Source organism: Elgaria multicarinata, chromosome 1, assembly GCF_023053635.1.
Source record: "Elgaria multicarinata webbii isolate HBS135686 ecotype San Diego chromosome 1, rElgMul1.1.pri, whole genome shotgun sequence".
NCBI lineage: Eukaryota > Metazoa > Chordata > Lepidosauria > Squamata > Anguidae > Elgaria > Elgaria multicarinata.
Genome location: NC_086171.1, coordinates 49,187,531 through 49,202,680, shown reverse-complemented (window position 1 = coordinate 49,202,680; position 15,150 = coordinate 49,187,531). Strand labels below are relative to the sequence as shown.

General features: G+C 43.1%; 1 protein-coding gene across 1 annotated transcript in view; it reads left to right on the top strand.

The window, feature by feature from the left end:
• Positions 1–13,989, top strand: part of C1H10orf67 (chromosome 1 C10orf67 homolog) — a 58,078-nt gene extending 44,089 nt beyond the window's left edge. The window contains exons 15-16 of the mRNA XM_063121378.1: positions 535–649; positions 13,788–13,989. Of these exons, the coding sequence (XP_062977448.1) occupies positions 535–649; positions 13,788–13,855 (183 nt within the window). The 3' untranslated portion in view covers positions 13,856–13,989. The remainder of the gene's footprint in view (positions 1–534; positions 650–13,787) is intronic.
• Positions 13,990–15,150: the final 1,161 nt, after the last annotated feature.

Sequence of the window (15,150 nt, the reverse complement as noted above, 5' to 3'; positions counted from 1 at the left end):
ACTCCAATCCCCCCCGCCCCTGGCTCCAATCTCTCTCCCTGCCCTGATGGGGAGCTGGGCCCCGTGCGCGACTTCTCCCAGCTACGTGCGAGTAAGCGCCGTAGCCGGGAAAAGCTGCAGAACAAGCTAGACCTTCCACAGTCCTGGCCTCAGCCCGGGACTGCGGAAATACCGGGCCCAAAGTGGTGCCCGTTACCCCGGGGCCAGGGAGGGTTGACCCCTGCCTGATCCCGGGAGCCCCTGTGCGTAATCTGGATGCACAGGGGTAAGCCCGGGTGTCAGCCCGGGCGAACCCCTGGTCTAGCAAAGCCCATAGTCACCATGGTTAAAGCCATGTTTTAAGGTCTCTTCTGACGACCTTAGGATGAAAGTGACTCTGCACCCCAGCTGTAATGTGTATTCATGCTACCACATTGTTCAACCATACGTAGTTTAATATTGGTCAGCCATAGATGTAGTTTAATATTTTCTGTAACTTAGTTTATACAGTGACCTTTGGGTGATTTTTTTAAAAAGGAACTATTTCATCTTCAGCCAGATATTAGTTCCCAGATATCCATAAGTTCTCAGACAGCCATAGAGACAGACGAAAATTTTGATCTCAGTAAAATTCCAGTTACAATTGAAATTCCCAGAGCGTATGAGGGCGGTAAGTAATGGTATTTAATTATATCTGTCATAAGCTATCTACTTTTACTGTTAATTATTATATCTTTCTGTTTTCTCTCCTGCTAACAAAACTGTATTACAGATGCTTCATCAGGGTGGAGGGTGGGGAATATGTCCAAACATATGTTGTCTGTTCCCAACTATGACCCTGTTCAGACGTCACGCTAAACCACAGTGGTTAAGTATCTTGAGCTAAACATTATAGCTTAGTGTGTCTTGTGAACCACTCCTAACCATTGGTGGCTACTTAACCACACTTTAAACATGCTCACTAACCATTTGCTGCAGAAGGGTCATCGGTCTAACCATGGCTTAGTGTGTCATCTGAACAGGCCCTATGTTGGAAGCAGGTAAGCTTTGTTTAAAAAAACCAAAAACCAACAACTTCAAATTCTGACATTCCACAAAGAGTACACAAGGCTCTGTACAAAAGCTAACATTATAACCATTCCAGGTTGATATCAGTTAGGACTATTGCTGGGCTGCACAGGAATAAGAGAGTTCAATTTGACACTATTTAAAAGTTAAGGAGTCAAGAGGAGAAGATGAGAGCCAGAGAAATAAATAAGAATCCAAGAGAGAGAACCAAAGCAGTTCTCTGTGTTCAGGTTTAGTTGAGGGCTGGGGGGTGGGGGGGGGAGGTTCCTGTAGATCAACAGCTTCTCCCTCCCACCTACCAGTACAGCCCCAATGTGCTTCTTTCCCCCCCTCCCTGAGGTACTTAACAGGAGACGAAGCCACCACAGATGTTTCTGTGGTGGCTATTTGGAGATGTGCAAGTAGAATCTGTACTCAGACCTGCCCCTCTGAAGGCGGACCTCTTTCTCTCTCCTCAGAGGGGGAAATCTGTCATATCCTATGGCCCCTTGGGAAACCCTTAATGGGGCTGTTTGGTTGTTCTCGTAGCTACTCAGGCCTTTTCAACTGGCTTGATTGTTCTTCTTTCCTCCATTTCATCCTTCTTGGGCCTTTATTATCTCTCGTTGAGCAGTGATAAAACAGGGTAGCATCGAAGACCTCTCATTGTGTGATATTATGTACTCAAGAAGACTTTTCTCACAGTCTGGTAGCAAGGCACTATTTGCTTTGTAATCTTCAGAGACGGTCTTAATGAGCAAGAAAGACACGAATCCCTCAGATAAAACTGTTGAGGAACAGTGTCTCTTTGCGTGGCTTGTCAAGAGAAAGCTCAAACAGAAATATCTGATGCACAGAAGCTACCTCAGTTATTCTGATAGATTACAATGTTTGTTTCGATTTCAAATAACTTTGTCAGCCCAAGAAGAAGGGGTTAAGAGGAAGGTCAGATTTAACAGACAGTTCCAGTAAAGGCCATAATGACAAGGAGTTTTTTTAAAATAAATTTAAAATCCATATGTCATTGTCATTCCTTTGAAGTATAAAAGTTTAAAGTATCATGATGGGATGATTTATCAATTGATCATTGTTCAGATCATTGGAATGTTTTTAGTTGGTTAAAACAGAAGAAAAATGCAACATTGAAGATTGGGGAAAAGTAAATTCGTGATCTGAGAGCCTGTGTGGTGCAGAGGCTAGAGTGTTGGACTGGGAGTCAAGAGATCCAGGTTCTAGTCCCCACTCAGCCATGGAAGCTTACTGGGGTGACTTTGGGCCAGTCACAGACTCTATGCCCAACCTACCTCACAGTGTTGCTGTTGTGAGGATAAAATGGAGAGGAGGAGAAGGACCACGTAAGCCACCTAGGGTTCCTTGAGGAGGAAAAAAGATGGGATATAAAGGTAAAAAATAAATATAAATGCAACAAATCAATCAGTCAATCAATCAATGGTCTAACAACAGTTACTTACTTTTAAGTCTCTGTGACATGTGTAAGAGAGTTCAGCTTCTTTCTTATTGGAACCAGTGGAACTTCAGGGTGCTTGGCTTTGGCTGGATCATAAAATAGGAAGCTCTCATTGGTTTTAGTTATCTATATGCAGGGAAAACCCTGCGGGAACTGTGGATCTGCCCCCATCAATTAGACAAAGAAGGTATAGGTTCACAGCTACTGCAGGGCTTACCCCTCAATGCTGCATTTTGAAAAAGTCGGGGATTTACCCTGACTTTTTCAAAGGAAGCGACGTCAACATGGTTCTTCCTCCATGTAATGTCACTCTGCCACCAGTCTGGGGTGACTGGTCGCCTTCCACCAGGAAGAGGGTGAGGGCGACTCTGGGACCCAGATGGCCGCCCAGAAGCCCCGCACTCCCTCCTAGTCCCAATGCCACCTTGAAGGAGAGAAAGTATGGGGTTGAGGAGAGAGGCAGCACAAACCTGGTGCCGTGAAGACAGGCCCTGGACAAATTCATGGAGCAGAAGGCTATTAATGGCTACTAGTAAGGATGACTATATGCTTTCTCCAAGATCAGAGGCAGCACACTTCTCAATACCAGCTGCTGGCAAGCAACAGTGAAAGAGGGCTATTTCCATAATCTCCTGCTTGTGGGCTTCCCGGATTTGGATGGCCACGGTGTGAAACAGCATGCTGGATTAGATATGCCTTTGGTTTGATCCAGCATGGCTCATTTTATGGTCTGATGTTTTTCTTGAACTTTCGGTAGGCTGTTGGAGTATTGTAAACCAGCTATCCCCTTGAACTCTTATTGAACCAGACATAGGCCTAATCTATATCAAGCAGGATATTGCACTACGAAAGCGGTCTATGGCATGTGTCAATGGGCCCCAACAGTTGTCAGTGCACTTCAATACTGCTATAAAGCAGTAGTGTGGCTCCTGTCTTTTATATACAGCTTTCATAGTGCAATATCCTGCTTGGTGTAGCTCTGGGCCTTAAATGGAGGTGGGAGCTTATATGTTCCCCACCCCCACCCCCACCCCCACCCCCACCCCCACCCCCAGGGTTGGGCCAGAGGCCTGGGTTTTCTCTGATTCGAGAGAATATCTTTTTACAATCATTATTTTAATGGGAAGAGGTCTGAATCAGTGTGGAGTAAATGAGAGGTAGAATTAGTGATTAGCAATCCCTAGTAGATGCAGATGAGATCGAAACTTAACTCCATTGAGATCTGGTGTACGTTCCATAGAATTGAAAGGAGAACCCACAAAAGCAAGCCAGCACCTATCTGCGTAGTGCTACCCTGGGTTCTCTTTCTTGATTACTCTAGAGCAGCCTTCCCTAATCTGGCATTTCCCCTCCCCCCTCAGATGTTTTGGTCCACAACTCTCAGAATTCCTGACTATTGGCCATGCTGGGCTGTGATTGATGGGCACTGAATCCAAAACATCTGGAGAGCACCAGATTGGGGAAGGCTTTGCTGGAGTGTGATGGGTTGCTGAAATTTATTCTCCAGTGTGGATCCTTAAGTAGCCAAAATGGCATGATTAGGGTGACTATATGAAAAGGAGAACAGGGCTCTTGTATCTTTAACAGTTGCATAGAAAAGGGAATTTCAGCAGGTCTCATTTGTATATATGGAGAACCTGGTGAGATTCCTTGTTCATCACAACAGTTAAAACTGCAGGAGCTATACTAGAGTGACCAGATTTAAAAGGGGGCAGGGCACCTGCAGCTTTAACTGTGTGATGGAGAGGAAATTTCACCAGGTTCTCCACATATACAAATGACACCTGCTGAAATTCCCTTTTCAATACAACTGTTAAAGATACAGGATCCCTGTCCTCCTTTTCATATGGTCACCCTAGGCACCATCCATATGCAAGTGGCAGGTAATCAGCAAGCTTGGAGAAACTCCAAGGTTTTCAGAAGTTTACAAAAACAAATCAGAATGGTGGTGGGGGAATGGACCAAAACACAGCCCAGTGAGGACTGAGCATGCTCAGTGGGCACAGAATGCTGACTGACTGTCAGCAGGGAAAGACAGAGACGATGGAGTATACTGGAGAAGGGCATGACTGTTGGCTGGAAGCCTGAACAGGAGCACTCTACACTGTAACATTTTGTTGAAGATCCCACTTGTTCTTTTGCTGCTATTTCTTAGGCACTATTTATTATAAATTGAACGACTAGCACCCTTTGATTTTGTATTTTGGGTCATTAATTTTCATTAGAGTTACTAATCCGTGCACATGTATTAAATGATTTAGGGCTCAATCTTATGCAAGTTTAAACAGAAAAAGTCCTGCAACTCTCAGCATTCCCCAGCCAGGATTCACCCCCTCCCTTGTCTAAACATGCACAGGATTGCGCCCTTAGTGAAAGTTCTTCCATGAGTGTTTTGCCCCCAGCACTCCACAATACCGCCCCCCATGACCTTTGTTGACCAAAGGGGAGCATCAAACCAGCTATTACAGGACAGCTCAACATCCACTACAAAAGGGGATCGCACCAGCAAATGGGAAGGTGAATTTATCTATATGTAACTTGTGTCAAAATAAGCCTTTCAGTACTTTGCCAAAGTTTTCTGAGAGTTTAAGAACAGCCGTAAGACATAGGCTGTGTGGGATTTCTTTTGGATCCCATTCAATACTGGCTAGTTTTGTTGTGTTTATTGATTCAAACCTTCTTTAATTTTTAAAAGTTGTCGTGAAATCAGCTGAACTTCAAACGGGCATTTCACTCCTGACATGATAGTAGCGTGGAGACTGAAGAATTTATAGAGCTTGGGTTTCTGATTTTTCTTTCTTAAAATAGCTTATTTATTACATAAACTGGTCTCTTTCGTCCAGCAAAAGGCATTGGAATGTCAGATCCCAGAGCTGCGGTGACAGTATCTTATTGAAACATTATAGTGATAACTTTATCAGCAGTGTGTGACATGGGGTGGCACCAGGCCACAACAAGTGCCTTTGTCATAGGTGTCTACAAACATTTCAGATAAATTGTTTGCTTGTTCTTGAAAGAAAGCCGATGTCCCCTTAACTCTCTCATCTGCTTCTTCCTTGGATTTAACTTTTTATATTTTCCCAGTGGTTTGAAATGTGCTAGGAGCTAAAAGCCAGGCTGAATGACAAAACTCACACGTAACATTACTAGTGACTCTTTAAATGGAATTTTTCATTCAGACTTTGACATTAAACTAGAAAGTCCCTTTTCGCTGTGACCATACAAGCATAATAAATTGTGTATGTTTGCGATACTGAATGAATCTTGCCCATATGCTGCGCTGCAAGGCTACATGAATGAAGCATTTACCAAATCAGGCCCACCACATTAAACAGAAAAACAATCTTTATTCATGGTAACTTATCAGTTTCAATTAATCAACCCTAACAATGGAAATTCTGATGTGTTCAAGCAACTTGAAAGCAATAGGTCATCTCCAGGGCAGCCATGTTGTGTCTTTGTGCCTATGGCTTCAAACAAAGCAACATCTCCCATAAATGTCCATATACAATTCCATATTGCCTGCATAGCTGCTTTTAAACATCTAAGCACATCTCTGTCTCTAATGTACCTGTTCTGCAGATATATCTATGTACAGTGTTTGCTTGGGGTTTTGCCGTTCCCAGATGTAATTGTTTTCTAGTATTTTTGGAGCTCTGTGTTAAGTTCAAACAAAGGAAAAGACATTTCCATTGGATGACCATCCTTTCAGTTTCTCTGCTGCTATGTGAATAAGCATTGTGCAAACCATTCCAATGGTTTTGAAAGGGGGTAACCATTGGTTTGATTTGGTTACACGGTTTCGTAAAGCGCTCCCTCCCACTGCCTTAGGGTCTGTGAAAGGTCCGTGACCTGTTTAGAACTGCCAAGTGAAATGTCATGTCGCCCCTCCCAAATGGGAGTATCTGCATTCATTTGATCAGTATAAAAAATGATTGGGGATGGCGAGATCAGTGCTTTTGAATTGCAATTTATAGCAGTTTACAAAAATGCACATTGTTGGAAAAGAAAACATGGAAGTGTTTCTTTCTAAATTGCATTACCTGTGAAATGTCATTAGTCTTTTTAGGATATTTGCATCCAATTTTTACTATGAAACGCAAGAGAGGCTTGAAGTGAAGAAACTGGCTTTTTCTCATTGTGTTAACATTTAGTCCCCTTGATGTTTGTTCTCTCTTTAATTTTGACATTCAAATATTTGGGGCTGAAATGTCATGCTTCTTTTGTGAATGTCCTGTTTTGTTACTACCTTCTCAGTGAGAACTGCATGTGGTGGTAACTTCTCCAGACTAACACTATAATCCTGTTTTCCAATGTTTAAATGTATTTATTTCCCTATGATTTCATATATATTTCTGCAGCTGCTAATTTGATACAAGTGCAGCTTTGATTGATATTTTTCCTTTACTCAATCCCCATCTTCTACACCCAACCCAATATTTGCTGTAAAAGGCTTTCAAGATGATCAGGCAATGGGTGAAAATAATTGGGTGTACTCCTCTGGATAATATTTTATTTTTAAATGGAGACACAGCAATTGAAATGGTTTGGAATCCCATTTTAGGGGTTTGGGTGTCAGGGATATAAAATATTCCTTTGCTTTATTCCCTGTTTATACAATATGTTATATATAATTTACACATATAATGTAACTGAATAGATAAATTATAAAATTATATGTGTTGTTTTCCTGAAACAGGATGGGAGGGGGTAACCATTACAGATGTGCAGGAACTAGCAAGTTCCAAATGAGTTAGGAACTTGCCTTTCGATGTGAGGCTGTGGCTATCATCTGTCCTTTCTGTGCCAGAGAATGAGAGCCTTCCTTGCTTGTGCCACTTCCCAATGGAGATTGAAGGTGGTTATTTATAGGGATTCCCTCATGGGCACCTGCTTCCCAAACTCTGGAAGGTTCATAGTAGGACAGCAGTATTTCACGAACGGCTGCACTGGTGACGTCACCCGTAACTGCTGAAGCCTCGAGACATCACTTTCCACACAAGCAGCAACAAGTGGGAGAACAATAAGAGGTTTGCACAGCAGCTGGAATAGGAACTAACATGTAAATTAATGTGGCACGTGAAAGGAGAGCATCAGTCCCTTTTCTATGGTGTTTCCCCTCTGCCTGAGAATTTTCAGCTGGAACTACAATAGAGTTACCACCTATTTTGTCCTGACAGCAGTTGCTGTGCTTTGAACAGCTGCATTTGACCAAAGTGTAATGTTTTTCCCAGCATGGAGGTGCATTGACAGGAAAAGGCTGCACCTGCGGAACTTCTGCCTCTCATGAAACTTTTAACAGCGCAGTCAGAAAAACCACCACCACCACCATCATTTCACTGTATAATCAGGTGACCTGTGTCCATTGAAACCTGTCTGTCCCCCACAGAAGCACTTCCTCTGTATGAACGTTGTAACAGGTGAACAGCCCTGACTTGCACTCCCAGCCTAAACACTGCATGTAAGTCCCATTGATTTGGGACAATGGAACCAGTTACCTAGTGAGGTCGTGGGCTCTCCCACAGTAGAGGCCTTCAAGCGGCAGCTGGACAACCATCTGTCAGGGATGTTTTAAGGTGGATTCCTGCATTGAGCAGGGGGTTGGACTCGATGGCCTTGTAGGCCCCTTCCAACTCTACTATTCTATGATTCTATGTTTTAAACAGAACATGTTTCCTTAGTTATTTAGGCTCAGTTTGGCAATTGGTACCATTACAGTTGCATCCTATATATCTACTCAGAAGTAAACATAATTGATTTCAATGGGACTTATTCCCAGGTGTGTATAGGGTTGCAGTCTGAGTCTACTAGCCCTAAATGTCTTCTCTACATTATAAATAACGGATGCACACTGGAAGATATTTTTAGGAATATGTAATACTTAATGTATGTACAGTGCCTTCAAAACATTTCACAAGCATTATCTGGTTGTAACCTTTCTAATAATTCTGTAAGAAGCCAGTATTAGTATACCTCATATTTTAGATCGGGGAGGGGAGACTGAGAGTGACAGATAACAGCTTGCTTAAGGTTATATAGTGAATTAATGGCAGAGGTGGGAGCTGAATCAGGAACCTCCTGATTGAAAGCTCATAGTTCAATGCAATCTCACGCTTGTCTAGTCAGAATTAACCCACTGAATTCAATGAGGCTTTCTCCCAGATAAGTTTGTATAGGACTGCAGCCTCCCAGTGTAATCCTGTACATGTCTGCTAAAAAAGGAAGCACCATTGAATTCAGTGGAGCTTCCTCCTGAGTAACTGTGCATTGGATTGCAGCCTTAAGGTGCAATCCTATGCATGTTTAGGCAGAAAATGTCCTACAACTTCCAGTATTCCCAGCCAGTCAGCTAGCATGGCTGACTGGGGAATGCAAGAAGCTGTAGGACTTTTTCTGTCTAAACATACAAAGGATTGTGCCCTAAGTCTCTTAGCTACTGGGTTACACACACTCTCAAAGTACCCACTGATATCAATCAGCATTATTCCCAAATAAGAGCCAGTGGATACAGCTGCTGGAGTTGGACAGTGGATACAGCTGCTGGAGTTGGGTTCAGATTTGTACTTAGCCACACATTTCAGTGGGTTTGCTTAAGACAGCTCTCTCTCTCTCTTTCTCTCTCTCTCTCTCACACACACACACCTCTGCCTCACAAAAAGTTGGATAAAAAGAAGAAGAGGTTCCCGATGAAGACGCGAGAGTGCAGGCAATCATTTAAAATCAATAAAAGAGGACACATTAAGAAAAATATCAGAGGAGTGATGGACTTCCAAAGAAAGGAATCCTTTATTGGCTTTTACAGATAAAAAGGAACATATTCTCCACAGCATACATTTTAAAAAAACATTTTAAAATAGGGAAATCGTACTCTCAGGCCTTAGCTAGACCTAAGCTTTATCCCAGGATCATCCCGCGGTCGTCCCTGCCTGCTCTCTGAATCCCCTGTGTGTCATTTACATGAACAGGGATGATCCCAGGATAAACCTTAGGTCTAGCTAAGGCCTAAGATAGACCATTAAGTCCTTCCCCACCATAGGTACTATCTTAAATTATGAATAAAAGTAAAAGAAACAGATTTTTTATGAAGAATTAATAATGAATCTAGCTAACAAGGTGAAAACAGCAACAATATCAAGGATGAAGAAAAGAAGGCTAAAAGGAAGAGCACGTTCAGGTATGGAGAAGAACAGAAGTGAAGATAAAATGAAGAAGGTAGGAAGTTGCCTTACAAGGAACCATTGGTCCATCTAGCTCAGGGATGGGCCACTTGTGTCTCTCCCGATGTTTTGGCCTACAAGTCACATGATCCCTCACCATTGGCTACGCTGGATAGGGCTCATGGGAGTTACAGGCAAAACATCTGGAGGGCCACAACTCTACACTGATGGGCAGCAGATCTCCAGGGTTTTGGAGAGGAGCCTTTCCAAAACTACCTGGTGATGCCAGGAACTGAGTGTAGAACCTTCTGCATCAACGCAAAGCATGTGCTTTACCCCTGAGTTATGGCACCTCAAGGAAAGTGGACTGATGCCTTTGGCATTGTTCCACATTTCTTTAAAAAGCATCCAAACATTTTGCAAAGAATTGGTTACTTGTTTCTAATAGGCCACCTTTTCCTAGTTGAAAGGCAGGCAGAAATTCAATAGACAGAGCTTCCCCAGAACAGAGATACGGTGATAGGATAACTTAACCTCTTGAATTACTGCCTGCTTTTATAGCTGTGAAAAGCACAGTGGTAGGAGAGAGGTGGTAACCCAAGCATCAAGGCAATTGCTTTTGCTTCTCTATCAGTAGGTTGGCAAGTGCAGGGGTGGGCAGACAGCCCACAGCCTTTCAAGGCTGTAATCAGAAATACTGTACTGGGGGAGACTCATGACACATTGGCGCTATTCAGATGATACGATAAGCCATGGTGGTTAAGCATTTTGAGCTAAAGATTACGGTTTAGCGTGTCAGTGAACCATTCCTAACCACGATGGCTACATAACCACAGTTCAAACACACTCAGTGACCATTTGCTGCAAAAGGGTTAGCGGCCTATCCATGGCTTAGTGTGTTGTCTGAACCAGCCCACTGGAGGAAGCCAGTATCAGTCAATGCAAAAACCTAAGCACATGTGGTCAATCTTCCTGAATTAAGCTTCTGGTTTTATTAATTTCATACTACAAAAAGTGTGACGTGCTCACCATTTTGTTCTCAGGGGTGGGTGGAAACTAGTGCTCACTCTGTTAGCCAGGAACATAATGTATTGGAGTCAAATGACTTCTACATTTGACAAAGGTCATAAATTCTGCCCTTTCCTTCATTAGTAAATACATCAAAAGGAAGCAACTGAAGCAGGACATCACTGTTTCCTATTCTTGCGGAGAGAACATTGGAACTAGGAGGCTCATGATGACTTTTTAACTTGGCTTTTTAAACTGTTGTTACAATGGTTAATGTTCTTTTTAACATTTTACTAGGTTTTTAGTTGATTATGGTTTTTATTTACTGAACTTTTTGTAAACCATCATACTTGCATTCAGTAAGGTGGCATAGAAATACAATCAATAATTACATACTAGTTATTGGGCAATTAGATTCACTAAAACCTGCATACTTATATCTGAACTGTACAAGTTCAAGGCCTAGAGATGTGCCACCCAATCACAGGTGGGTTTTTTTTAGTGTGCAGTTGGACACAAAATGGGCAGTTGGGGGGAAAATGGGCAGTTGGAAATCTGATAATGTGCAGTTGAAAAAAGTGGTGAAAAAAATAAGACACGTATTATGTGTATGCGTTTATTAAGAACTTAACAATAGACAAAGTCAGGAGTGGCATGTAACACAAATTACATAAGGATCCAGGTGAAAGAGCCCTTGATGGTGTGACTGGTGTTGTTGGGTCCCATGACAGTGTTGCCTGAATAGATGTGGGGGCAGAGTTGGCACTTGTCTATTACATAGTCTGGTCCCTCTGCCTGTGTCTCTGTCCTGTGTACTATTGCTGGTTAGCATCTGCTTCAGGTTGGGAGGTTGTCTGTAGGCCAGGACTGGCCTGCCTCCCAAGGCTTACAAGAGAGAGAGAGTTCACTGATGATCCGTTGCAGTGGTTTCAATTGAGGGCTGTAGGTGACAACCAGTGGTGTACTTCTCTTGGTTGGCCATCCTTCCTGGGTATCCGTATGGCCCTGTCAATCTGTCTTTAAGTTTAAGGTGCCACTAGTGTTGGTGATAATTTGCCCGGTTGTGAAAGAGAAGTAACTTCTCAGTAACTAACAGTCACTTCCTGACTGTTAGAGCAGTACGACAATGGAATCAGTTACCTAGGGAGGTTGTGGGCTCTCCTACACTAGAGGCATTCAAGAGGCAGCTGGACAACCATCTGTCAGGGATGCTTTAGGGTGGATTCCTGCATTGAGCAGAGGAATGGACTTGATGGCCTTGCAGGCCCCTTCCAATTCTGCTATTCTATGAGTCTATGATTCTATGAATGTGTTTGGCTTGAGCAGGGGCAGGGTGTCTGACAGGACATTTGTGCAGTTGGAAAATTTGCTTTAAAAAAACCCTGCCCGATCATATTCATACTTACTTGCGAGTAAGTCTCACGTTTAATAGATCGATAGATCTCCCAAGCACACATAGGATTGCATCCTGGCTTCTTTATTGTTTTGAGGGGGGGTTGATGAAAGTGAGACACAATGAAAATTAAATAGAATAAAACACAATTAAAAGTTCAGGATACATCTCTGAAAGTGGCCGCATCCCACCTTGGCAATAGCTCTAAAGAATGACCATGTGTTGGGTGGAGGATGGGGAGGGTGGAGTGCTGAGGGGTACGTGTGCATCCAGGGGATCTTCCTGGACTTAGCTCATTAACAGGACATGTCAATTCTGGTGGTGGTGAGAGCATCTGGTGGACATGTGCACTGATCTGTGTGGTAGGTGGTACTGCCTATTGAAAACAAAAGAGAGCTTTGTGGCACCCTAAAGACTTTTGCGGTGGTAGAAGCTTGTGTGGACTGGAGTCCCCTTTACCAGATGCCACATGAACTGTTATCTTCTTCATGAAGCTGATGAAGTGGATGCTAGGCCTCAGAACATTTCTCCCATAAGAAATCAGATGCAGTGCAATCCTGTGTGTGTTTACTCAGAAGCAAGGCCACTGTAGTCAGTGTGGCTTACTCCCAGGTAAGTGTTGCATAGTATTAAAGGCCCTTTTCACAGAATTCTTGTTTTTGTTTTAGGTTTTTCATTATTATTTTTTGCTTCAACAGACTAGCATGACTTTTTTATTTTTATTCATTTATTTATTACATTTCTATACCGCCCAATAGCCGGAGCTCTCTGGGCAGTTCAAAAAAATTAAAACCATTCAAAGTATAAAACAACAGTATAAAACCATAATATTAAATACAATATAAGATGGTGTGCACGAGATATGGTGAACCTCTGGCCCATGGACCAAATTTGAACCTCAAGGTCTCCCTCAGTACAGACCTCCAGACTCTCCCCAGTCCATAACCCCCAGCAGCCCCATTTGGGTAGGGTGACCCTATGAAAAGGAGGACAGGGCTCCTGTATCTTTAACAGTTGTGACGAAAAGAGAATTTCAGCGGGTGTCATTTGTATACATTATTATTATTATTTATTTATATAGCACCATCACCTGGTGAAATTCCTGCTTCATCACAACAGTGAAAGCTACAGGAGCCCTGCCCTCTTTTGTATCTGGTCACTCTAGTATAACTCCTGCAGCTTTCACTGTTGTGATGAAGAAGGAATTTCATCAGGTGCTGCATGCATGCAAATGACACTTGCTGAAATTCCCTCTTCATCACAACTGTTAAAGGTTCAGGAACCTTGTCCTCCTTTTCATATGGTCACCCTACATTTGGGGTTGTTGATATTATGTACTCCATCCTGCTAGGTCTCCCAGCTACAAAGCTGATGGAGGGAACTTTGCATAAGTTGGGGAAGGTGAATGCCTGGATGCAAATGTCTTTTTTTTTCTTTTTTTCTTTTTTTTTTTTCTTTTTTTTTTTTTTTGAGGTTGTATGCTGAACAAAGGTAACTCCCAGAACTCCACCATCATAACACTGGCCATGCCTAATGCTGGGCATCAATCGATTCCAGTGACAGGGCAGAGGGAATATACCAAGTGCTGCATTTATCAAGGTCCCTAGTAGTGGGAAATTAATTGTCGGCGGGGGAGGGGGAAGACTCCAAATTGATCTGTGAGGACCATTGCATCAAACTCCAAACTACAGATTCAAGGTATTTACATCTTTTCTCTTCCTCTTCCTTGCTTCAGAGTCTGTGGATGAAGAAGACTTTGATGAATTGCCCCATCTGCCTTCACCCCTTTCTTCTGTACCCTGATAATGGGCATAGGAGCCACCTGCAGGGAGACAGAGAGAGAAAGCAGGAATTCACTGCAACATCTGGTCTCACGCCAGGGCTATCCGTGTGCAGCTCTAGCAAGAGTGGATAATTTAAGTTCTCCTAATGAGCTCTAGCAGGGGCTCTGAGAAAAATAGGCTTCACAGGAAGACGTTCCTCCTGAGCATCCTCTTTCCTGTCCAAACTTCTCAACCATGGAAGAAGTCAAGATGAAGTTCCTGCAAGGCCCACTTTTTCTGTAGGTTTGTCTATTCCCACCAGAGAACTAGCTGCTGGGGGTTACTTTTTCCAATTTAAGCTACAAGGCCTTAAAAACAACAACAGGTAACTTCATCCCTATCTCTCTAGGCCATTACATTAAAATGTGATTAAGAGTTATTCCTTGAGCCTGACTTCTACAAATCCAGTTTTTCCAAGCGGTAAAAATCTGGTCAGCAGTAAACTTGCCATTCTGCAATCAGATTAGAAGATAATGTTTTGTTTAATAAATTAAGATGACTTTTAAAAAAAAACCTTACTGGGGAAAGGACCTGAGACCTGCTGTAGGTAAAGCATGTGCTCTACAACTGAGCTACTGGCCTTTCTCTTATTTACCACTTTGTGTGGGGGGGGGGGTTGCCTTGTGTGTTGCCTTCGCAAACATTGGAGAGGCTGATGATGTAAACCTTTAAAATGCATAATAAAATAATAGCGCCCAGGTTGCAGCATTTTATCCTCAGACAACCTGGTATACTATCCACCAGATTTTAGGACTACAATTCCCATACCCCCCATCCAGCATGGAGCCCAATGGTCTGGGCTATGGGAGTTGTAGTCTGAAACATCTAGATGGCACCAGGTTGCCTACACCTTCAGGTGGGCCATGGGCCATGGCTTGGCTCAGGAACTCCTTTCCAACCTGAAAACTTTTCCCCTTGAACTTGTGAGGTGATGATAAGAGCATGCCTTGGAGCCAAGACCATCCTTCCAGCACAGATAGGAAGAGGGATCAGAGCTGTAGAAACTAGGGTGAAATACATCCTCCATTCTATTATCTACTCTACATTCAGTTCTCTGGAGGGGAGGGGAGGTTAGGGGCTGTGGCTCAGAGGTAGAGCATATGCTTTGCATGCAGAAGGTCCCAGGATCAATCCCCAGCATCTCCAGATGGAAAGGTTCCTGCCTGAAACCGTAACTTCCTATCCAAGACTGCCCCATAACCGTGAATCTGGAAAGTGGTGCCACTAAGGCTCTGCCTTGGGGGCCATAATTTAGGGCCCCACAGTCCAGAGGTG